Below are 26,451 nucleotides of genomic sequence, written 5' to 3'. Positions count from 1 at the left end.
AGGCTCTCACATTTTATCACCAGCTAAAGATGCCCAGGAAAGAGTAAGCATGACTTTGGGACTCTTGTCCAGCTCCAAGACTTAGTGATCCTCTGAAAACCGGACTGTGTTATCTTATTGAAATGCAATGCTCCCATTAAGACTGACTTAACAGGTCCACCAAGTGACCAACAAAGATGCCAAAGGGAAGCTCTAGAGTTAAGCAGAACAAAAAGGTTGGGTATTCTTTTCAGCCTTGTGCCAACAAATCTATAGAGACATCTGAGACTAACTCAGCTCTCGTGCACATGAAGGACAAGAGCATATTAATTCTTCCATTGAATGGATTTTTAGTCTCGTCCTGTGCCAAGTGCTAAAGACGGAAGACATGAGACGGATCCAAAGCTCACAATCTAATGAGAGATTTTGAAAATAAGTTGAAACATTTAGAGTACATGCACGCAAGTTTTAGAATGCCAAAAGAATGGGGTTCTGTAGGAACCCAAAGAAAAAGAGTAAAGCTTTAAGTTCCATTATATAGTTTGACTTTCAACAGGTTTAAATTCCAGGAAGAATTTGGGTGTCGGGGTTCTACATAATGTTCATGACTGTGATGGCACTGAAAGTACAGGTGTAACCTTATTCACCATCACCCAGAGACTTCACCAAGGCCAAGGCAATGCTTAGCTCCTCTAGCATCCTTTGCTGAGCCTTTAGGCAACAAGGCTTTGCCAAGTGTGGTACCTAAGCAGAAACTGGGAGGAGGAGTTGAAACTAAGCTCCCAGGGATGGACACGGTTGACAATTGAAGCTGGTCCATTGTATAGAAGAATGTTGGAGGAGATTGATCATGAATAACGAGATACTAAAGAGTGAAAAGCAGATCTCTGGGTAGAGCACACTATACACAGAGTAACAGCAGGAAGAAAGGGGGACAAACCACACAGAGCTGATGCGCCTCCTAAAGATACGCTACCAGAAGATAGCACACCTGATTTTTTTCCAGATCATGATGAGGACATCCCAGAGGAAAGCTGGCATGACCACCTGAGAGATGCCAGAATGGCTCAAACGATGGAAGGTATTCCATGAACTACAGTGATGAGAATGAAAAATACTAAAGATGGATTCCAGAAACATACAGGTTGCTGATTCAACAGAGCATACACCCTGTCGGAACAGAACAAAAGAGACCATATTTCTGGCTTGGGAATGGAAAGATGGGGGCCAGAAGGAAGATGCCTTTTGTATATTGAGTTTAAAGGGCCCAACTTTAGTTTTTAGATAGTTCTAGAGCGCAGAAGAAGGATTCAGGCAAGTGTCAAAGACTTCAAAATCAGTGATCTGGTCTGGTACATGAAGTCAGGGGAAGCCTGGGATAGACTATTCATCATTTTAAAAGCCGCCAGGTTTAAGATACAAATAGCAGAAAGTGAGGACACAGAGACGACCAAGCAGTGGAAGATGCTCCAAGAATGAGGTGGGGTGCTCAAGAGGAGTGATACCCTGTAACATGTCTCCCTGTGTGTGGTTCATGTCACATGAGCAGTTGGAATCCAATCACAAGCTTGATATGTGGCTAACATGTCAGTACTCAGAGCCAGCTATGAGTCCCAAAAAGGTAGCAATTGACAAAAGATATCTTCAAGAGAGGCATCAGTGTGGCAGATGTGAGTCCAAAGGGACCCAGAAAAGAAAGACTTGCCCATCAGTAACTAGCAAGAGATGATGTCTATACAAGGATGTGGCACTCAATGCAGGGCTTCTTTGGGGATGAATAAACCCATCCAACAGCTGCAAGGAGACTCTCTGCTGACAAAACCTCACAGACGTCTCAAGGGAGCTACCCTGCCCCATCCCACAGAGCAACCTTCAGTGCTGAATAGCCGATACAGGGGTTTAAAAGCTCCATCCCCTTGCCTCAACTGGGGATGCTTCTGAAGGCCCACTTTGCTAAGATCAGCAGGGATGTAGCTGCCATCTTGCTATACATCACCACCTGTCTAGTCCTGCCTCCCCAACATCCTTCCAGGCCTAATTCCTGACAGTCTCCTGGATTCCCTCTAGATATAAGTTTCTATGTTAGATTGTCTTCAGGCAACCCAATCTAGAATGCATAGTGTATATCAAATGGGACCAATCCACTAAGGCTAGAGTGTAGCAGCAGAGATGCTAAGGGCAGAGGCAGCAGAACACTGGGTGCCCTTTGTGTGCCCTTTGTGTGTGCTCAGTATGAAGCAGCTCTGCCACACGCAGTCGATGAAGACTGGCTACTCTCTATCCAGCTGTTGTCCACACCGATGAATGATGGTTTGAAGATTTTGATTTGTCTGGAGGGACTTCTGCTGCCTAAGTCTATTCAGGATCCAGTGGCAGGAAAAATGATAACTTCAATTTCCAAGACCATCCAAAAGACTCTTCTCGTGAGAGGGATGGCTATGCCACACACAGGTAAAGGACAACAAGCATAAGGTAGGCTGGAAGCACAGGCTTTCACTATTTTCATTCATTCCATTCACTGAGTGGTGACTTAAGGCCACTCTGTAACCAGCAAGGTCCCACAACCTGAGACCACAAGCACAAATGGTCTAGCCATAGTCTTTCTGCCAATGAGCCTGGTATCCAGCAGGGAACAGTGGAACTCAATCACAGAACACTTTGCCAGACAAAATGAACATGTGGCCAACTTTGGTGTAGATGTCTTTTCTTAGTTTAACTGACTAGTTAGTTTTCATACCACTGACTAGGTTAACTGAATAAATTCTAGTTTAATAGAAAAAGCTTTCTATGAACCCTCATAATATTACCTGCCTTCCTGCAGCAGTCTGTGATCCATCAACTTCTTCCTGAGTTTGATTTGCTGGTGCATGAAAAAAAATGACCTTGAATTTTCTATTAAAAGTACCAGTGGGGCATATCAGGATAGGTTTACTTTAAGTTGCTTTCACAGTGTGGTCTTGCAATCTCAAGGTATGGTTATGTTCACTGAACCCCAAGTCTTTGAGAATGGAAATTTATTTGTATGTCTGTCTGTTTCAAGGATGGACTTCTAACACCTAACCACGGATCTCAGCCATTCCTTCTCTCAAATAAACAAGGCAGAGGACTTAGACATATCAATAAGCCCAACAATACAAAAGTTTAATATGTCCCATTGTTACACATTTATTGCACACTGGAACATACATCAACCACTACTACCTCATCGTTGAGTGCCATTTGAGTGGCAGATGTGTACTACAAAGAGTATTTCCCTGTTCTACTTTACATGAAAAGACATGGGTAGGAACTGTTTTGAGACCAATGCATACCTAAAATGTTGCTTTTACAAAAAATCAAAAAGCACATTGTGGTAGTTTGAATGTAACTTGCCCTCATAATCCTATAATCTCATAGGGAGTGGCACTATTAGACGGTGTGGCTTTGTTGGAGTGGCTATGGCCTTGTTGGAGCAAGTGTGTCACTGTGAGAGTGGACTTTGAAGTATCATAGACTGAGGATGGTGTCCAGTGTCAGCTGATTTCCTGTTGCCTGCAAGATACAGCAGTATCAACTCCAGCACCACCTCTGCCTGTATGCTGCCATGTTCCCTGCCACAATGATAAATGACTGAACCTCTTGGCGTGCCAACATGGGGCTGACAACATCCACATAAAACCTGAGAAAGCTTGAAAAAGAATTCTAGACACAAAAGAACAGAGTTAAGAATAGCTTTTTGGTAGCTGGCATTTTTGGATAGGCTCTGTTTGCTGGTGGTGAGTATGGGCACTGAGGCTCCTTTACGAAAGTCTTCCTGACTCAGCGGTAGCAGCAAAACTGCACAGCTTCTTTAGGGGAAGGCTTCCTAGTTAACACTAGTTGCAAGAAAGCTCTGGCTCTTTCAGGAGGCCGAGCAGTAAAATGGGCATGCTACAAACTGCTTAATGGCTTGACATAGACCCCATGCATACTAGGAACTGGAGCAGTGTTCATGGCTCTCAGAGGCCATGTTGGACTGGGTGTAGCCAACAGGCAGGACCATGGAGTTGGTCCTAGCCATGCCCAGTTAGCATTTAAAAAAAATAAGTGCTCCTGGTCAAAAAATAAACACAGATACACATGCAATATAGACAAATCCAGATGGAAAAGACCTCTAAAATGGTCATAGTGTTGAACAAATATATGTTGACTTGAGAGAGAGGGAGTATAGACAGTTATAAAAGAGGATAAACAATCATAAATTAAATGAGTAAAGATAATAAAATATTAAACTTTTAGAAAAAGAGAAAGAAAAATAAACCACGTAAAGATGGAATATACACAGAGAGTCTATATTATGTATATTATTGCAATTTTCTTTAAATTTTTTGACTGTGAATGAGCTAAGTACAGTTAGACATTTCATTGTACAAGCCACTAAGTTAAACCAACATATATATTTTAAAGGTATCTTAACTTCAAAATATGAGTCTAAGGATATGTTGCTTTGGAAAAAAAAAGTTCTGCATTTGTTTCCACAGAGGATGACAACCTGTGGATTCCTTTTAGACTTATATGGTTTAATGGACTAAGACCCCCTGAAAGGTCTCCATGAATGCCCCAAAATTACTTCACCCAACAAAAAGCAGGAAGCAGTTTGGAAAGAACTATGTCCAAATTCCCAAATATTGTTAACAAATATTTGTTTACATTTAAAGGAAGATATGATATAGAAATGAATACTTTGCATTGGTATGAATCTTGGTTTATTGATACAAATTTAAGATCAACTTCAAAAGTAAATTGTTATATAGTAAGTAGTAAAGTTATATAGATGATGGGTATAGAAAAAACTCTGTATGGAGTTTGTTTTCTTTATGGTAAAAGTTAGCCATATAGGCAAAGAAACTGCCCTTGCCTCAATTGCTGACAGATACTATCCAAACCAGATCAGCAGGATACAAGAGAGGCAACTGCAAAACTCTGCCAAGTCAAAGTAAGACAGTACTTCAAAATCCCCTGCTTCACAAGGAAGTCTGTCAGATATGCTAGGCCTGCAGGCCAGAGTTGAATGCTCCAACATTACAGAGGAACTTTGGATGACTGTTCAGGAAGCAAGATGTCCCTGTCATTAGGTAACATTGCATCCTTCTGGGGTCTTTGATGAAGTTAAAGACTAAATAGTTAAACTTATAGCTTTCCTTAATTATGATAGGAAACAAATTATGTATAAAACTTTGGACTTACAAAAATAGGATAGATAATGGAGTATTTTCTCATACTTTGCCAAGTGCAAATAGACTGGATAATTGTAACTATGATTCTTTCTTGCTAACTGTTTTTGTTGTATATAATTTTACCATGTTAAAGTTAAACCTTCCTTTTTAATTAGATAAAAAAGAGGGAAATGCTATGGAATAATCATTTTGTATACTGTAAATATGTATTACTCTCATTGCAATAAAGAGCTGATTGGCTTAAAGCTATGCAGGGAGAGATTGGGTGAGGCAGTCTGAAACAGACAGAATGCTGGGGTGAAGAAGAAAAGAGTCAGAGGACTTTCCAAGAGACTCAGAGGGAAGAAGACATGCTGGAGGACAGGTAAAATTATGAGTCAAGTGGCAATACAAAAATTAACAGAAATGGGTTCATTTAAAATCTAAGAGTTAGCTAGTAATAAGCCTGAGCTATTGACCAAGCACTTGAAATTAATATTAAGACTCTGAGTGGTTATTCGAGAGTGGCTGCTAGCACAGGAAAACTCCACCTAAAAATACAAGCTCTCAAAAATGCTAATAATGATTAAATTGGACGTTGGAATTTTAATTACTCATTCCAAAAAAAAAAGAATTTAAAAGATACTCATGTACCCTGCATAGTTATAGGTACATAGCTAACATACTATTTAGCTGGTGGATTATTCAACAGTAACAATTTTTTTATGTGTATTGGTATTTTGCCTACATGTATGTCTGTGTGCCACAGGCATATTTGGTACCATGAAGGTCAGAAGAGGGCATCAGATCCCCTAAAACTGAAGCTACATTTTGGTTGTGAGGCACAATGAGGGTTCTGGAAATCCTACCTGAGTTCTCATCCATAATTCTTAACCACTGAGACATCTCTCCAGCCCTCAATCACTATTTTTAAATTAAATCCAACTCTACAATTTGCATAATTTCTATAGCATGTTATTAAAACCCCTGAGGCAGATTTTAAAGCACTAGGCTAAAGGACAAGGAAACCAAAATCAAAGAGGAGAATTTCCTGATGAAGAATCTAAGAATGGGGTGGTGGCTCCTCAGTAGGGGAATTCCTGATAGGGCCGTGAGTGGTCCAGACCCTCGGTCCCATAGACGTGCCCCTTTAGTGAACAAGCTGATAGTTCCCTGAGGTGTTCATTAAGCAACTAAGGATGGATTGACACAGAGATTCTAGGATAGGTGTGGAAACTGAAGTCTAAATGGGCCCATTTAAAGAGACACTGGTCATAAAATGACAAGGCTTGTCAGGAGCCTGTTGCTCTACACAGGAGTGGTTAATAGATGGGCCTTTCACTGGAGTGCTAACCACTGGAGATACAGACATCCACTCACTGGTTAAGGAAAATGGGACAATGTAGGTGGCTGACAATAAGCTCAAGAAACAAGACCATGTGGACAAGGGTGAAAAGAACTACTGGACAATCTCCACCTTCAACAACTTCTCAGGACAGAGACTGACTCAAGTTCTCTGATTCTCAGACCCAAGATCTACCTGTGCAGAAGTGCAGTACCTCATGGTTGTTGTGGAACATACACACACACACACACACACACACACACACACACACACACACTGAACAAGGCATTTTGCTGTGGGATACACTGTAAAGATTTGTGACTCACATTGGTTTAATAAAATGTTTATTGGCCAGTAGCCAGGTAGGCAGTATAGGTGAGGCAATCAGACTAAAAGAATTCTGGGAAGAGGGAGGGCAGAAAGACACAGTCACCACCTAGACACAGAGAAAGCAAGATGAAATTCCTTACTGAGAGAAGGTACCAAGCCACGTGATTAAACATAGATAAGAATTATGAGTTAATTTAAGTTGTAAGAGCTAATTAATAATAAGACTGAGCTAAGAGGCCAAACAGTCTATCATTAACACAAGCCTCTGTGGTTCTTTTGGACTGAACGGCTGCCAGACCAGGTAGGACAGGAACTTCTGTCTCAAAGCAATCTACTCAAATGAAAGGAGCATTATCAAAATTCTAAGTGACCTATCTCCATTTATAATGGTGGTCACCAAGGATCAGAGGTGAATAGGCGCATCTAGCTGCCCACCATTATCAGGTGGCAGAGTGAGGAGAAACAGAGCCACTTGGGCACACACCAAGGAGGTTACTGGAAGAAACTGGCTTGCCCAGTGTAGAGCTAGTGAGACAAAATATAAAACAATTCATGGGACATAAGGTCATCAGGAAAGGAAACTAGAACCCTAAGACACAGTTTAAACTGATGGCCAAAGGTAGGATTTCCACTTCTTCTAGAAGCCTGTTGTAGTGTTAAGGCATGTCCACTGACTGATTCAAGTCTATAAGCTTTGGCTGCAATACCTTCCCTGAAAGTCAGCTGGTTAGGAACTTTTAACCATATGCATGAAAGACCTAAAATGCAAAACCTATATTGGTATTTGAAGCAAAAACTGAGAACTTAAGCCACACAAGCAAGCTACCATCTTAAACTGAGCACTGTAGATAGATTTTTCTTTGGGCTGCAGTTCAAAAAAAAAAGACACAGAGACTTACTATTAATTATGAAAGCTTGGCCTATAGCTTAGGTGTGTGACACTATAACTTAAATTACCCCCTTTATATTAAGTCACATTTTGCCTTGTGGCTTTTTACCTCTCTTCCATCTTGTATCTCCTGTTTCTTCTCTCTGTCCTCTGGTATCTCTCCCATGCCTAGATTCATCTCAACTCCTTCTTTCTCTCTCTCTCTCTCTCCTCCTCCTCCTCCTCCTCCTCCTCCTCCTCCTCCTCCTCCTCCTTCTTCTCCTCCTCATTCTCCTCCTCCTCTTCCTCCTCCTCCTCCCCTCCCTCCCTCCCTCCTTCTCCCTCTCTCTCTCTCCCTGGAAGTCCCACCTTCCTGCCTAGCTATTACCCATTTGGTGTGGTAATATTTTGTTTGTGATCTAAAAATAAAGCTTTCCTGAAGGTAAGAGTGTGGAGCCAGACACTACTTAGCCAAAGAGAACAGGCAGTGATGGCAACACCTTTAATTCCAGCACTCTGGAAGCAGAGGCACATAGATCTCTTTGAGTTCAAGGCCACCCTAGGGTACACGAAATTAATCCAGTCTAAAAGAGAAACACAGCCTGGCACTGGTGGCTCACAGCTTTAATCTCAGTACTTGGGAGTCACACGCCTTTAATCCCAGCACTAGGGAGGTGGAGACAAGAAGGGATATGGCTGAGGAGAGAGGAGAATACAAGGCGGGAGGAGACCGGAGCTCAGACCATTCAGTCTGAGGATTCAGGATCTTGCCTGAATTCTGGAGACAGGATCTTGTTCCTTTCTAGTCTGAGGATTCGGCAGAGGAAATAAATAAATAAATAAATAAAGTCTCTCTAGTGGCTGCTCCTTTACTTCTCTGATCGTCCAGCATCCACCCTGATTATCTGGCTCTGGGTTTTTATTATTAAGATCAATCACAATTTGCACTACAATTCAGCCCTTTATTAAAATAATCAGAAGGTTCCCTGGCAAAGACACATCTTCAGAGTGTACAAAAAGATTATTCCAGAACAGAGCATCATGTACACTTGTCAACAGGATTAGCTGTTCAGCCCCTTCTCTCAGACAAATGTTGTTGAGGTAAAGCACTCAGTGAAGAGCTTCATTTCCAAGTCCTTGACTTTGGCCTTTTCCTTGAGACAATTTTACTTATGAGAAAGGCTCTGTGTGACTATATAATGTGTGTTCTACTTTTCTGCTGTTAAAATTACTGAAGCTGAAACCGGAGAGGTTTCTCAGTGTTAGGAGCACTCGCTTTTCCTTCAGGGGACCTGAGTTTGGTTCCCAGCACCTACACCAGGAAGCTCACAACAGCCTGCATCTCCATCTCCAGCGACTCTAGCACACCCTTCTGGCCTCTGTGGGCAGATGTACTCATATGTGTGATTGCATGCACATGCACACTCACACATACACATACATAAATAACATATTTTTTTAAATTACTGAAAACATTAGCTACAACATCAGGGGGTTCATAAGACTTAGGGAAAGTCATATGTAAGAATGTAAGGGATCAATAGAAGTTAACACCACAATCACTGGCTATGCAAAACATTCAAAGCAGATGTTTGAAATAGAGGGATGGAGATGGCTTCTCCTTCCTCCCATGTCTTGCAGGCATCACTCTGTCCTTCACATTGCACCAGATTCTTAAAATAATTACCTGTGGAAGATGTCTCTACATCCATATCCCCCACACTGCATCAAGCTCCAATCAAGCCCTTCTCAACCTCTCTTTCTCTCTCTCTCTCTCTCTCTCTCTCTCTCTCTACCTCTACCTCTATCTCTATCTCTCTCTCAAAATTCAATCTTCCATTGATTTCCACAACAGCAAAGCCCCTTGTCTTTCACTACTCTTGCTTGGAGAGCCAACTCTTTTCATTTCTCTAAAATGTCCACATCAAGGAGCTGGAACTCGGGCTTACACATAGCTCTTTGGTCTTTAACTAGACTCTGTGTACTAATGGCACTCAGTCTCTGTACATTTACTACTATTCAATCTATCTCCATACTAGATACTACTCCTGAGCTCTGAGTTTGCGTACCTGCTGCTATGGGCACCTACACTTGGGTGTTTCCCAAGCCCTGACTCACTGCCCTTTCTATTGCCTCCATACTTCCTTCAAACAAAACTTCTTCTCAAGTTCCAGCGTGAACCCAATGGACTAACAGAAACCTAGGGATTACCCCCCAGCTCCTGCTTTCCTTTACCCTGTGCACTGGTAAGCAGTTTTATTTTGGCAGGGCAAGGGAGACTACCACTGAAAGCCATGCTTTCTACACAGCTTCCTTTGCAGCTACATAGTCAAGCCAATAAGATGACAGCAAAATCCAATTGTTTATGGAGAGGCGATTCCATTCAGCCCTCCATCTTTCTTTTTGCCCCTCTTCTGAAAAAGATGGACAGAGCTCTAAGGCGAGGGTGAAGAGTGAAGTGGCCTTGGGGACAGAAGCCACACCTGAGGACACTTGAGATAGAAATAAAAAGGAACCTGACACCTTGAGAACTTCACAGAGTGGCATACCAAACCTGAATTCCAAGATTTCCTTCATATAAAAGAATGTATCGTGTAAAACTAGGTTGTTACTGTATATTGTATATTACACCTGCAGCATATAAACTTGACTGATAAAACAAACTATGCTGATCCCTTTAAAATCTTCCAATCTTGCCCATTTCTCTCCATTCTCATTATCACTCCCATTCAGCCACCATTGCCTTCCAGTTATTAAAACAGAATGCAACAATTGTTGGCCGGTCAACCTGCTCCCACTCTTCTTCTAATTTAATCAACTTTCCATTGTGGAAGGAAAATCTCAGGTTATGAATTGTCTTACTTAGGGTTCCTATTGCTGTGAAGAGACACCATGACCACAGCAACTCTTGTCAAGGAAAGCCTTTAATTGGGGTGGCCCACCTATAGTTCAAAGGTTCAGTCCATTATCATCATAGTGGGACATGACAACTCGCAGGCAGACATGGTGCTGGAGAGGTAACTGAGAGTTCTACATTTTGCAGGCAACAGGAAGTGAACTGTCTCATTGGGTGGTGTCTTGAGCATATATGATACCTCAAAGTCCACCTCTACAGTCACACACTTCCTCCAAAAAGACCACACCTATTCCACAAGGCTACCCCTCCTAATAGTGCCACTCCCTTTAGGGGCCATTTACTTTCAAACCAACACAAGAATCAAGAGTAATAAAAACATTCACGTTCTTAAAACTATCACTTCTCATAATCTATACATCAACAGTTCTATACATATAAAGAATGATGCTTTTGGACATTCATAACAGAAGTACATAATATCTTATAAATAGAAGCAATGTAGATGCCCCATAATAGAGATTGGTTACCAAAAATGTAATACATTCAGGAGAAAACTGACCTTTCATTAGGGGACACCACCATCATTTCCCTTGTTCCAGGCATATATTTATCGGTTTATAAATATGAAAAAGTAAATGAATGATGGTGCTACAAATTCAGCCAACCTAGACCTCCTTTCACTGTCCAAGAGAGGTTTTCAATCTAATCACATGTCTCTAATATTAAGCCTTTCTATAGTCACCCAGCCTGAGCTGTTTTTAAAATTTGGTCAGGCTACAAGAGTCCTTTTTATCTCCCTTCAAGGACAGCTTAAGGTCCTGAAGAAATCACCTTATGTAGTAAAGAGTAACATAAAAACCTGCTTAAAAATAAGCCAATGGATCTCCACTGGAGAATCAAATACTTGGTCCACGTTCACTGGACTATGTACTATTGTACTCTGATCCCAAGATTCCAACTCAACTGGTCTATCATCCTTGAAAGACATGTGTGTAGAAATTTAAGAATTCCTATCTTTGACAAGAAGGTCCTTAGATGGGATTAATCAATTAGGTGAATGACATCAGCATCACAAGAAAGTTGTGTAGGTTGAGATGCCATTTCTTCGACTTGTTAATATTAATACTTGCAGTACTCATGGGCGAGCTCTCTCACAAGGAAAGAAACTCAACAATGGATGGAAACACTAGCATGAAGTGGGAAATATGCTCAGTCACACATGAGTGCTAGCTCATACAGTGGCACCACCATCATGCTGTGTTGTATAGTGAAGCAGGAAGAACTCATAAAGAGGATCTTAAAACACTGGTCTCCACTTGGGTGAATGAATAAAGAAATGGACCAGACTTAACTTTATCAGAACTCATGTTTATTAGAAGTGAATGCTCTGGGCAATCTACAGAGAACCAAGGAATTGTCTGCTCTACCAGAACCCTGTAAAGGACTGTTGGACTTAATGAGGGACCCACCAGCCAATATATTCCTATTAGATTTATTTGGAGCTTAGTCAATGTTACGGGTGCAAAGTTGCATACATTTTTCATGATCTGCTCCAGTGTTGTCTCCTTCTGCAAGTTCTGATACTTCTAATGTGTGACTTTGTATAACACAGGTTGCACACACCCTACCACAAGGCAGAAACCTGTGCTCAAGACTACTGTAGAGTTCATATGCAACTAAAGTCAATGTAAAGGGAAAATATTCATTAGTTTTTATTTGGAATAAAAAACATTACATACACTGTGCAAACATATATAAAATTGTACACATATAGCTCTGAACATAAGGAAGGAGAAATATATGTCACACCACCCTTCACCCAAAAAAAGATACAACCATTTTTTTGAAGATAGAGCTTTAGGAAGCATCAACAGAATCTGGCACAATAAGCATCATCTCAGCCAATGAACACACACACACAAAAAAAAACATCCTCTTTGAACATTTTGTCCTTCATGTCCTTCATGTCCTTCATTCAACTAGTCAAGGGTAGGAGGTGTAAAACATCACTTAACAGCAAGGAAAACCACATGGTGGAGGTTTAAATGCAGTTTACCCTTTCAGGGGAAGATAGTTGGCTTCTCTTAAAGGTACCCAGACACACTTCTAGAGAAAGAACTGAGCCACCCTATTCATGGTGTGTGGTGTGTCAATTTCATCAGTTTCAGCAGAAACTAAAGACACCTGGGAAAAGGGAACTTCAATTGAAGGACTGCCTACATCAGACTGGCTTGTGCACATGCCTGTGAGGTATTTTCTTGATGTGGGAGGGCCAAGCCCAATGTGGGTTGTTCCACTCAAGGACAGATAATAATAGTCTTGGGTTGTATAAGAAGCAGGTCATTACTCCTAGCCCATGCAAAATATGGTTTATTGGTTAAAGAGTATAAGTTATTTTATGCACAGTCTATTATAATATTTAATTAAGAAAATACTATCATATAGGAAGAGATATCTTTTTCATAACTCATAACTTTTATGGTCAATAACTGCACTAAATAAGAAAGAAGGCTAATGCTGATCAAGCCATAGGGAGCAAGTCAGTAAGTAGCATTCCTCCGTGTCTCTGCTTCAGTTCCTGCCCTGCGGTTCCTGCTTTGAGATCCTGCACTGGCTTTTCTCACAATGATGGATTGTGTAGTGTGGAAGTGTATCTTTCCTCGCTCACACATGTGTGTTTGTGTGTGTGTGTCTTGTCTCATTGCTAGGTATGAAAAGTGTCACTGAATACCTTCAGATGGAGCAGATTTTTAGTTTGTCTTTTCCCACAATGCTCCCTATACAGAAGCACTCATCACCCCCCCATCTTTACACTATAAATCTGGATCTAGACGATATTAGAATTTTCCATCCCTGGCTGAGTCAATCATTTGCCAAGGTGGTTGGGTAACAAGAACACATCATCTGTGACGCAAGGAAGCCAATTATCTTGTCTTTTTCTTGCTCCCTAACTCCTCACAAATTCATTTCCTCATACTCATGACTCTTGTCAGTGAGCAGAAAACTGCACAGTAAACAGAGAGCACATTGGGAGATCGTTGGAATTCTTATGTCCCTTTTCTTCCCCTGATCTCTCGGTGATAACACCACATCCTAGTTTTGTTTCTGTTGCTGAGATAAATCCACAGTTACGAAGTACCAAAGAAAATAATTTTATGGTTGGAGGTCACCACAACATGAGGGTTTTAAAGGGTTGCAGCGTTAGGAAGGTTGAGAACCAGTGCTCTAAGACAGCAATCAATATTGGAAACAATCTCCATATACATGATGGCTAGAATGCATTGGAAGAGGGTGAGGGCTCTGGTATCAGAGAAATAAAACAGAGCAAACCGTCTTCTCTTGCTCCAGGTTTCCTCACCAAGACTGAAGAGCATCATCACATAAACAGAACTCATTTTCTGCTGTCTTTAAATCCAGCACACAACCCCTTAACAGAGCTCTCTGGGGAAGGCTTGCTCTTCAAAACTGAGGTCTCTAAAATCACCCAAGAGAAGGTCAATCTCTGCAGTCCAAGCATCATCCTCACCATAAAAAGTCAAAGGTAATGTCAGCAGGCACCCAGAAGAACTATGTATTACAAAGATCATCACTCCTAGCCCACTTAAAATACGGTTTATTGGTTAAAAGTTATGATAAGACATTTTACATACTCTCAAGTATAATATTTAATTAAGAAAATACCAGCATATAGAATAAGGTGTTGTTTTTATTTCCTTTAAGGTCAGGACCTACACTAAATATTCAACAGGCTATTTCTAATGTATACAACTTTACAGCTAGAAATATATTACTGAGGCACTTCTTGATTTTAAGTTAAATTTGAACAACCAATTAAATCTATGTTATGCAATAGAGGCACGGGCAATAAAAGCCTTGACATTGGTTATAGTCTCATAATGCAATTTACCCCTTCTAGTAATGGCTGCGCAAATAATCAGCCACAGGAAAACCATTTTATACGGTATACAATTACCCACCACCACGGAAGTAATTGTTATTATTGTCCTGCTTATTGAACTACAATAAGCACTCCTGAGTTGCTGAGATGGTTCAAGGCCACTGTGGAAACTCCCATCCTCACAGACTCATCTGGTGACTATAATTAGCAAGGTTAAGAACGGCACTTTCAGATGGACATTAGACAAGAAATTATCCCCAGAAGGTTTTTAAGTTTCAGACTTCAAATGGGAACCACTATGTCTCCTGTGATGTCCACTTCCTGTCTTCACAAGGCCACTTGTGACCCAAGCAAAGTCAGCGGCTCTAAGACAACTCACCATCGGATGAGAAAATTCCATGACCCCAACAAGGTCAGTTTTTTGGTTTTTTGGGGGGGTTTTTTCCCCCCTAAAGGGCATCCACTTTCTGCCGGTGTTCTGGTAGTGCTGGTTCTAGTTCGGAGAGTTTGGTCAAACACTTGCATTCCGCTGGGTTTTGACTTTTGGTTTCCGAAACTGCCCCCACCATCTTGAAAAAGGTCAGCGGCTCTTTGGATGGCTTGCTGGCCCCATCTGTCAGTATCTCACCAGGTTTCTAGTCAACCTTGGCTTCTCTATCATCAAGTATAAGGAAGGCCATGGAGTAAAAGAGAGACCAACTTATTTTTTAACATGGGTCCCACCTGACCCTGATGGCCAGTAATCCATCACTGGGCCTCACCAAGCCCAGAATCATCCCAAAGGCTCTGGATTCACAGGAAGCCAAGATGCCTACTGGCCTGTCTTCCACTCTCACACCAGTCAGCAAATCTACCATCTGGGAAGCTTGGGCTTCTCGGAGAGCCCAGGGACCAAGCTAACAGTGGATCACCACTGCAGTCTCTTACCCAAAAGGTTAACCCAACCTGTTCTAGAACTGTATGGAAATTTAGACGACAGCCTGAAGAAAGACAACCACTGTGAAGGATTCAACCGGAGGGTGGGGTGGGAGGCCCAAAGTGACCCTTAACAGTGGTTTTTTTCAGTATCTACAGGCCTCCTGGTAGAAGGTGGCCAGTCCCTTTGGCATATTTATTCAGAGCCTTCTCTTGAGAAGGAACACCTTCTAAGGGCATCCTCCCTTGGGATTGGTGGTGGATTCTTGTATGTCCAATGGTCCAAATCCCACGCAAGAACAGTTGTGGTCCCAAAGCTAGCTAAGCCCTCTCTCCCCAGAGACCATGGGTATTTCTCTATTGTTCAGAAGATGACAGATGGATGTCTTCTTTCAACATTTTGAACCAATTTCAAAATCTCCAGTGCCCACTACTACCTGTGTGGCCTTGGAGACAAGTATTAGCCCCTGATTGTGCTAGCGAGTGCTGGGAACAGGATTCACACCCATGTCCCCTGACAAGTCTGACCACCCACATACAACTTCCACGTTCCACCTGGGGGGTCCCTCTGCAGCTCCCCTTTCATACTGAGAAGCATGACAACAGCAGAGGCAGCCCCCAAGACCGTGCAAGGAGAGCGCCATAGCCTGGAGAAGGGGGGCACTAGGCAGCAGGTGGGGGGAGGGGGCAGGCACTCAGTGGCCCCTGTGGAGGCAAGAGTAGTGTCCCTTGAGCACCCCCCCCCACTACGCCCCAGCACTCGTCTCCTTTGCATTCCCCTCCCCTGGTGCCTGGCTCCCCTGCAATCACCCACCTTCTCCTCCCCACCCAGTTCAGACCCGCGCACCCTCAGGGGCTCGGCACCCCTAAATTGGGCCGTCCGCAACGAGGCCCCCCGCATTCCCTCGCACGTCCGGCGGCGACTTTTTTTTTTTTCCTTTTTTTTTTTCTTTCTTTTTTTACCTGTACTTTTCTGCACACTTGGGGCGGCTCGTCGAGGCTGAGCAAGCACCTCCCCGGGACCGCTACCTTCCCTCCCTCCGCCCCGGCTCCGCCCGGCTTCCTCCTTCCCCTCTCCAAGGCCGCAAAGTAGATGGAGTAAGAGAGTGTGTGCGCGAGAGAAAGAGAAAGAGGGAGCGGGCGCCGCGGGAGGCGGCGGCGGGAGGCGCGCCGGGCCCCCGCCACCCTCCGGTCCCCGCCGCCACCCTCGGGTCCGCCGCCACCCTCGGGTCCCCCCGCCGCCCTCCGTTCCCCGGCGCCGCCACCCGAGGGCTTAGGACTCCGCTCGCACCCGGCTCGGCCCGGCCCGGTTCCCCGGCGCCGCCCGCGCCCCGGCGTCCCCGTACCTCGTAAAGGTCCCCAGAAGCCATGCCAGGCTGCGGAACTTGGCTCGCCGGGTGTGCGCGTCTTGCTCGCTCGCGCGCTCCCGTGCGTGTGCGCGCGGGGGGCCCGGACTACGCGCGCGCGTGAGCGCGTGTGTGCGTGCGTGTGTGTATGTGTATGTGCGCGCGCGCGCGCGTGTCTGTGTCTATGTGTCTGTGTGTGTGTATGTGTGCGCGCAAGTGTGTGCGGCGTGTTGAGTAAACTGTGTTTTTGCAGAATGACAGGCTTGGGGGCCGCCTGTGCGCAGAATCGGAGCGGGCGGCGACGGGGCTGGCGTAACCGGCGGCAGCCGCGGCGATTGCAGCGACACACGAGCGCGGGCAGCGGCGACCGACGGCTGCGCGGCGCGCCCCAAGCCTCGGACGCGGTTCCCCGAGCGCCCGGGCCCCCCGAGTCCCAAGGCCGGTGACTGCAGCGCTCGGCTCGCCCCGGCGCCGCCTGCAGGAAGATGCCCCGCGCCCGCCGCCCGCCCGGACGCTGCTGCCACTGGGCGAGTCCCCGCCTCCCCGGAGCCCGGCCCGGCCCCCGGGGCGGAGGGGGCGGCGTCCACCGCCGGCCGAGCCCGGGGACCGTTCCCGAGCCGGACCGCGCGCGCGCGCGGCCGCGAGGGCCCCCAAAGTGCCCGGCCAGGTGCCCAACCCGCTTGACCTGGCCGGGCTGCGAAGAGGAGGCTTGGAGGCAGGTCTCTACCTGCACGTCGCAGGGAAGGGAGCCCCTCTTCGGTCCCACTCCTTGCTCCAGAAGTACCCGACTCTTCTCTTTCCCGGGGAGGAGACTGGACAAGGTCTTAGGAGACCTGGACCCACGGAACTAAAGGGGCCCTTGTTTCCAGGATGGGTTTTTCGAGAAGAGGAGAGGTGAAGTGCCCCATTCACAGGCTCCATGGAGAGCCAGGTACATAGTGGCCTTTCCCACCAAGCGTGGCCTTTCCTCTTCGGCCCTCAGGCCCCACTATTCAGTCGCTCATCAGTTAATCAACAAACATTTCCCAAAGTCCATCCAACTGCAAGTGTCTATGGCCACCAGTGAGACCCTGCCCGCAATGGACTTTGAATCCCAGAGGCAAGAGAAGAGGTGACGCAGGGAAGAAGAGCTGCCACTAGTGCTGGGGTACAGAGAGAACCAGAAAGAGGGACACGGGAAGTTATCTCTTTTTTTGAAAACATCCTTTATATATATGGCCACCCTTGAGTTGAAAGGCTTCTCCTTATGTACTAGCACAGCTATCTCAGAACCCAGAGAGAGTGTTCTGAAATTAGAGGGGGGACACAAGGTCTTCACACAAGCTCCAACGTCCACCTTGTCTTTTTCTGATCCAGATACCTGATGGCTCTAAGAAGCTATATCCTCCTTAAGTCATTTGCTGTAAGCAGCACGGTGGGAAGATTATCTGCTGCCCTTTCTAAATGGGTACCCATGTACCAGCACCATGGAAGATCATGTACCTGTGGCGTTGTGGCCCGTCTATCCCCAGGGAACTCGGGAAAGCTGAGTTATGTCTTCATCTGAACCCTGGCCTCTCCTGGAGAGGGGCATGACAAGGGCTTGTCTGAGATTGCAAACTTCTATCACAATCACTGGAGGAGAGTGACCCAGAACCGTTGCTTGTTGGAGTCTGTCAAAACAGCAAATTGTGCTCCAATTGCAAGTGAAAATTCGGTATTAAAGTAGTGAGGAGAAAATGGTGAAGACGGGGGAATAAATACAAGCATGCCGCTGGTTAGAAACTGCGGGAATTGGCCTAGCCCCTAGATTCATTCCCTCTCCATAACTGGTACTGCCCCAATGGCCACTGTTTTAAATAACACAATAATAACCACCTCTCAGTTGGTAGGTAGCAAAACAAACCTGAATGAGCCTCCACTGTCGGATAAAAATAGGTATTGCCACCATCATCTGAGACTGTCATTTGGAAAGGGGCAGCAAAAAAGAAACTGTATTTGACGTGCTATGCTAAGTCAGACTCATGAACGTAATCAGAAGCGCATACCCACAACCGGAGTGTTACGCTCAGATTCTCCTTGGGAATGAGGTTTGGGAATCCCTCGTTTAGAGCGGCATTGGGAGTTTAAGGAAGTAGACACCCACTGAGCAGCAGCATGCTCAGAGTATTTTATGGAGATAAGGACAAGAAGCTTGAGAACTCACAAAGGAGGGAGCTGGGCTTCCATTTGGGGAAGGAGGTAAGGCAGATGGCAGGCAGTTCTACACTAGGAGAAATAGAAGACTCAACAGTGACCTTGATGGTGAATGCCAATTAGCTCAGGGAGGGTCTTAAACACTACGCTGAGGAGTCTGCCTGCCATGTAACACAACAAGGGACCAAAACCAAGTTGCATCAGTCATAAGTATGTGACAATGAGAGAAAACTCATAGACAAGAACTATGAGAGACCCACGAGGTGATGGAGGTGAGAGACAGCTATGGTGGTCCTCCCCGACAGCAATAAAATAAAGATGTAAAACTGGACTTGCTGGATGCCCCCAAGAAGAAGTCACCTAACTTACATTAGGGCTGCTCCACCTACTTTCCACCAAGCATTTGATCCAGATCAACAGGACCGGGTGACTAACAGGATGTGTGAGAATCAAGAACTGGGGGAGGGGTGAGCAGCTAAGGAAAGAAAGGATACACAGATGACTAAGGTTTGGAACTGTGGCTGAACCACCCGCCCATCGCTACACGATTTTATTTCGAGTTTATTTCCCCAGACCACGCTGGCTTCCAGGAAAGACAGATGCTTCCTGGGCTTGAAAGTGCAAGGGTCCTCACCCTTTGGATGGCGCTGTTCCTAATTCTTCAGACGACATGTGGAAAGTGGTGGAGTGCCACCCGCTCACACAAACTAGGGTAGATTCTTCCAACTAGCCGTACATTGCTCAAGGACGAGTGGCAGAAAACTCGAGCGAACCCCACTTACAGGAAGAGCCTCCTGACTTGACTCATGCAGATTCAGAGAGGATGGAGTCACTTTCAAGACTGGCTGGCATCAAGGCCACAAGGGACAGGAGGTGGCTTCTACCGCTCTCCGCTACTTTCTGCAGGCTGCTTTTCACTTGTTGAAAATGAGCTTTCTGCTTGCTACCTGGCAACTCCCCTCACCTCATTGGGTATTTATAAACTCCAAGGAATGTCTCCAATTGGCTCTTAACCCAATTCACAGTTGGGCCCAGCCACTGTCGTCAATCACAGACAGCACACTATGATTGGCCAGACATAAGTCACAAGACCGCCTGGGAGGTAGAGGGATAGGATGATTGGCAGTTCAATCAAAATAACATGATTGAGAGTGGGGATGAGTGCAAAGGAATGGCAGAGATACAATGGGAAGATGGACAGAGAGACTGATACTCACTGTGTGCTGGAACAAATCTGGGACTAAATAGGAAGTTGAAAGAGAAGGAGGTAGCTACCCAGCATGACCTTACAATAAAGCTAAATCAGTCAGTTTACTAGCCAAGGCGAGATTAGCCCCACTGCCCTGACAGAGGCAACACTGTCTTTCTAATAGGAGATGCCGTGTTGCCTTCTGTTACTGTACAGTGGTTGAGCCTGGGAACTCTCCTGCGCACTGGCTTTCTGACTCTTAGATCATCACTATTTACTAGGGTTCTGAAGCAACTCCTCATCCCCATGTCCATATCTAGATGTACCATGTAGGTAAGTGTATTCCGGTGTACTAAATAATCCCCAACTCTAATGGTGCAACACGAGATGCATCTGTGAACTCAGTTTTGTGGCATGAACTGTGGCAGCCTGTTTCGTGGTTCTGGCTCAGATCTAGGAGATGCCAGTCAAAAAGTTTAGCAGTTATGCCATCATGAAGGCCTGAATGGGGCTGGAGCACCTGCCTCTAAGATGCTCTCCCCCATGGCTGCTGGCAGGAGGAAGCTGAAACTTTTGGACCACAGGTCCCTCCCTATGGCTGCTTGACATCATTCTCATCTTTGTCCCTGTGATCATTTGTGTTAATTGTCAACTTGATAGAATCTGGAGTCACCTGGAAGATGGGCCTCTGGATTTGTCAATGGGAAATAAGCTTGACTGTGTTCATAGATGTGGAAAGACCCATTTTAATCATGGATGGACCAATTCCCTAGGCAAGGTTTTCTGGAATGTATAAAATGTTGAGAGAGCTAAGCACTAACATTCACACATACATTTGTCTCTTCTGATTAGGAACATAATAACCACCTGCTTTGAGCGTCTGTTGCCTTAGCGTCCCATCCATGATGAACTGTTCCTTGAACTGGGAGATAAAGTAAACCTCCCTCCCCTTAACCTGATGTTTTTGAACTATTTTATCACAGCAACCAGAGAAGTAACAAAGACAGTCCCAAATCCAGGACAACATTCAGAGTATGGGAGAGTAGCCCACCTGACGTCCCTGACAACGTTAGGAAGCCTACCTGATTTAAAGCTACTGAAATGACTGGCATGGGCCGACTGAGCAACTGTCCATACCATCAGAGATATGGCCAGATGTTACCTCAAGAATGCAGAAAGTAAGAGTCAGGCTGGCCAGTGCTGGAGTACAGGGAGGAAGACCCAAAGCTTTGAAGCTCTCACCATGGTCACCAAACACTGCCACTTCCATTGTATGTCGCTCTTTGAAACTTGATCTCCAAGTCAACCCAAACTCAAGAGAAACAGAGTGGTCTTTACCTTTTGAAGGGGAACTATCCAAAAACTTGCAGATTTTAAAATTACCACACCCACCTGAAGCTGGCAGCCCATTGATGTGGTTTGTGAATTAAAGGTGCTAGTATTCACAAAGCACCTGCCACAGAGAAGGGCTGGCTAGCAGCGCCTGCTATATTATTGTGACAGCCACTATTAACTAATTTCAAGCTTGAGATATGTCTCAGTAATGTCCCTAAAGGTTCAAGATTCCTTAAAAAAGGGGGTAGTAAGACCTTCAAGATGAATATTGTTTTCGAGACATAAAGAAACCTTACTACTAATTAAACTTGATTTTCAGTATTAAGTTTAAAAGGTTTTACCACCATGAAGGTAATAACAATTGAAGTGAATTCAGTCTTATTCCGTACCTATGCTGTGCTAAGCATTATTAATGCTAAACAAAACTCCCTGCTCTTGTGGTGCTTAGCTTAGCAAACAATAAAAACAACAGACAATAACAAAGCAATCAAAATATAAGAAGCCAAAAAGTGTAGCTAAGGTGCTCTTATTTTAAGTAGGGATGAAAACTAGGAGACCAATGAGGCTGGGTAAAGAAGAAGAGAAGAGCCAAGATGGGTATGCAGGGACAAGATGTCACCCGTCTTCATACGGTGCATGGATAAGACCGCACTAAGAGGGTGGCCTGTGAGCAGAAGGCCAAACTATGTGGAGAGAAGAAACGGATCAAATAAAAGACAAGACTGTCAAGGGGGGAGGGTAGCAACGGTGCGAGGTGAACAAGCGAAGTGACACGACCTGGTCTGCTGGCTCCAAATAACAGGAGTGATGCTGGACATATATGAGGTCCTATGGCTGGGGACCATGGAAGACGCTGCTAACAATGAAGAAATATGGTTGACATGGCATATGAAGACAGGAGGGAAGTCCTAAAACTTTGACCCGAGCCTCTGGGTAAACAGAAGTGGTGTTTACTAAGGAGGGAAACTGGGACATCATTGGTAGGTGGCAATAGAACAGGTGAGGAGAAAGCAATGCCTCTGACTCAGCCGTGTAGAGATGAGCAGCAGACTTCAGAGTAGGGAGGAGGAAGCACTTTGTGTGTGTAGAAACTTCTACGGGAGTCGTAAGGATGATAGGAGAGCAGAGAGCTCGGTCACTGAGAGACTGGGCATGGGCCTGGAGGAGAAGGGAGCTTGGGATCAATCCCAACTTGAGCATTAGATGTCAGGGAGAGAGAGGGAGGCAATAATAGAACCTAAAAAGGAATGACAGAGGTCGGAGCTTGACAACAGACTGCTATCTCTGACGATCTCTGGGGGGGGGGTGCTAATGGTTACAAGGTGCTAATGGAGGTTGTGTAAGAAGTCTGTGGGGCCTGACAACATAGCACAGGTGAGCTGGAAGCCAGAATGGAACGGGTTGAGAAAGCAAGCCTTGGCAATAAGGATGTGAGGGTGGCAAGCACAGGTGATTCATTCAAGTCCTTGAGTTCCGACAAGGACTCAAGGAAGGGAAGTGGGTCAGCAGGCAGTGGGTGCATGGGATGTGGGAAAGGGTTTTAATGCATAAGCTATCGCAGGCTATTTGTACAATAGTGAACATGAAGTGGGAGGAAATGAGTACACAAGAGAAGGGGAAATTACAGGGACACGGCTTTTTAGTTTTTCAATCAAGATCAGGCTCAGAAGACTGGTGTGAGCAGAGTGAGGAACCCCACCATCCCTCTGCATTGTGTTGAACTATGTCCTACAATAATTCACATCCACCTAAAACCCCAGGACACAACCTCGTGGTCAGATTAAATTAGTTGAGATGGTGTGGCTGTTTGAGAAAGAATGGCTCCCACAGGCTCATGTATTTGAACATGTAGTCACCAGGAAGTGAAACTCTTTAAAAGGATTATAAGGATGAGGAAGGAGGGCCTTGTTGAAGAAAGTGTATCACTGGACATGGGCTTTGCGGTTTTGAAAGTTCATGCCAGGCCTAGGTTCTCCCTCCCCCCCCTCACCTCTTTCTCTCTCCCTCCCTCTGCTTCTCTCCACTTATGAACCAGAATGTAACTCTCAGCTGCTGCTCAAGCACCCACCTGTCTGTATGGTACCATGCTCCCTGTCATGATGATAATTGGATTAACCCTCTAAAACGGTATAGCAGCCCCAATTAAATGTTTCCTTTCATAATATTTGCCTTGGAGATGGTGTCTCTTCACAGAAATAGAAGAGTGACTAAGACAGAAGTTGGCACCAGGGAGCAGAATATTGCTGTGACATGCCTGGCCATGCCACTTGTTGGTAGAATATGGACTTTGGGACTTTGAATTAGGAAAGCAGTTGATGACTTTAAATTAGGCTTACTGGATCATACTAGTAGGAACATAGAAGACAGTTGTTCTGAGAGTAATATAAATTATGATGACCTGGCTCAAGAATATTAGTAAGCAGCCTAGAGACCATTCTTGTGATATTTTGGCAAAGAGTGTGACTGCTTTTTTGGCTTTGTCCTGGAAATCTACCTGAGGCTAAATTAAAAAGTTTTAAACTAACAATGTTAGCAGATGAGATTTCAAGATAGCATAGTATTAACTGTGCCGTGTGGTATTAGTGGCCAGTCTTATATAGATCTATAAGGAAAAGGAGCAGGCTGAGCAAGGAAAAATACAAAATGTACAATTTGAGCAGAAAAGGAGCACTAGGAAGAGGAATGGAGCTAAGTCTAGTTCTTGAGGAGATGTCTTTTAATTTATTAGATTTTTTAAAAATACCAATCCAAGTTCCCACTCCCCCCTCCTCCCCTTTCTCTTCCCATACCTCCCTATCTCATTCCCCTCCAACCCTCAAAGAGGGTAAAACACATTGCTTTGTGGAAGGTCCAAGGCCCTCCCTACCGTATCTAGGCTGAGCAAGGTATACATCCAAAGAGAATAGGTTTCCAAAAAGCTAGTATGCTCAAGGAGATTTTTAAAAATAAGTTTAAAAAAGAAAAGCTTGATGCTAAATGGAATAAAGGCAGTGGTGACCTTAAGGCAATACTCTATGCAGCTAAACTTCCAACTTGTGAAACTGAGTTAAAGAGCCGCTTAAGCATTGAAGGAGACCAAAAACAACACAAAGCCGAGGTTAATGCAACTGAACAAGGGGTCCATGTTCCAGTCTCAGCAAGCAGCAGAGCTTGGCGGCTTTGGTCACATGGTTCTGGATTTAGAATCAATAATATAAGAGTGGGGGTGTGGAATCTCCCTCCACACCTAAGGAAAGTCATTGAGATCAGGCATAAGCAGGAGTGTTCCTGCATGGAGGCCTGGAGATGCCATTATGTGGAGCTGTGAAGGTGAAGCCTGGATTGTGTTGGAGACCCCAAGATGTTGAGGACAGAGTCTTGGGATAAGAGCCAGGGAGAGCTGTTAACAGGAGGTGGAACCAGTCCAAAAGAGAGAAGTGAGCTGCAGTCAACAAAGCTGAAAGGAGGTGGAGATCTGAAGACTACTTCAACATCAGACATGGAGATGCAGGATATGGAGTTTACACCGATGGTTTCCAGTCTTGCTTCAGTCCAGTATGTCCTTACTATGTCTCTTCCCTCCTTTTTTGGAATGGGAAAGTATATTCTGTGCCCTGGTATATTGGAAGTACATGATTTGCTTTTTGATTTTGATTTTACAAGGGGTTACAGTTAAGAGGATTCTAAGAGTCCCAGAAGAGACTCTGAACTCTGAACTTCAAACAGTGTTGAGACTGATAGACTATGGGGACTTCTGAAGTTGTAATAAATGCATCTCTACATCATGGTATGGCTACAAGCCTACAGGGCCAAGGAATGGAGTATGATGGTTTCAATAAGAATGGCTCCCACGGGCTCTTATATTTGAATTCTTAACTGCCAGGGAGTAAAACTCTTTGAAAGGATTAGAAGGATTAGGAGGTGTGGCTCAGGATGTAGGTCTCAGCTACTGCTGTAGCGCCTCCCTGCATGCCACCATGCTCCCTGCCATAATGATAATGGACTAAACCTCTGGAACTCATGCAGGCCCCAATTAAATGCTTTTTTTCATAAGAGCTGACTTGGTCATAGTGTCTTTTCACAACAACAGAACAGTAACTAAAACAGATGGGCCATAAGGATTAGGATGGTAACCCAATAATTAGTGTTTTTATTATGATTAGATTTATTTGTTGGGGATGGGGTGTACCTATACCACAGGGTATGTGTGGGTATCAGAGGACAGTTTCTGGAGGTTGGGTTTTTCTTTTCTTACATCATATGAACCCTGAATATTGAACTCAGGTTGTCAGATTTGGCGACAAATGCCTTTATCCACTGAGCCATCTTGCTACCCTTAGTAGTGGCCTTCTAATAAAATAACACAGATATCTTATATAGAGATACATAGACAGAAGACATGTGGCAACAGAGGCAGAGAATGAAGGGATACAATCTGCAACCGAAGAATGCCAGTAGCCACCAGATGCTAGGAAGAGGCCAAGAGTTCTTTCCCAGAAGCTTTGGGATGGAGTATGACCCACCACCTTGATCTCAGCCTTCCTACCCTCAGAACTCCAAGAAGAAACTTTTATTGGCCTCAGCCATCACATTCATTGTCAATTGTTATGGCTGGCACAGGCAATAACACACCACCACCTGGGAGGACCATGAAGGTCTACAGCGGGCTGCAGAGGAAGTCAGTTGGCAGGTTAGCACTGTCTTTTATTATTTCGATATTCTCCATGAAATATGCCATAAAATCATTTTATGGAGGCGAGAAAGAAGAAGAGGAACCCGACAGGAGATGCAATTTGCCTGGAACGACACTGACTTGGTCCGCTGGGCTCCCATAAAACCTCAATAGCGATGTTGTTCGCTCCTGAAGGCATCCAGATTTAGACAACTTGGGAATAAATGACTTTTCTAGTGCTGTCTATCCGAAGACAAATTAAAGGACGTGGAAAGTCAACTGTAAGAGGTTGGCTAGGAAAACATAAGGGCGTGGTTGGGAGGAGCCGAAGGCCCACTGAAGGTAGGATAATAGAGATGAACAGACATCAGACTGGACAAGTTGCTGGT

The 26,451-nt window shown here is 44.7% G+C and overlaps 1 protein-coding gene across 1 annotated transcript in view; it reads right to left on the bottom strand.

Annotated features, from left to right (window-relative positions):
* Cdyl2 (chromodomain Y like 2) overlaps positions 1–17,173 on the bottom strand; it is a 163,902-nt gene extending 146,729 nt beyond the window's left edge. Inside the window, exon 1 of the mRNA XM_041650060.1 lies at positions 16,713–17,173. Coding sequence (XP_041505994.1) covers positions 16,713–16,736 — 24 coding nt within the window. The 5' untranslated portion in view covers positions 16,737–17,173. The remainder of the gene's footprint in view (positions 1–16,712) is intronic.
* Positions 17,174–26,451: the final 9,278 nt, after the last annotated feature.

This window comes from Microtus oregoni, unplaced genomic scaffold (genome assembly GCF_018167655.1).
Source record: "Microtus oregoni isolate MIOR12 unplaced genomic scaffold, Mior012 000004F_ref0000308, whole genome shotgun sequence".
Classification (NCBI taxonomy): domain Eukaryota; kingdom Metazoa; phylum Chordata; class Mammalia; order Rodentia; family Cricetidae; genus Microtus; species Microtus oregoni.
This window is presented reverse-complemented; position numbering and strand designations above follow the sequence as displayed.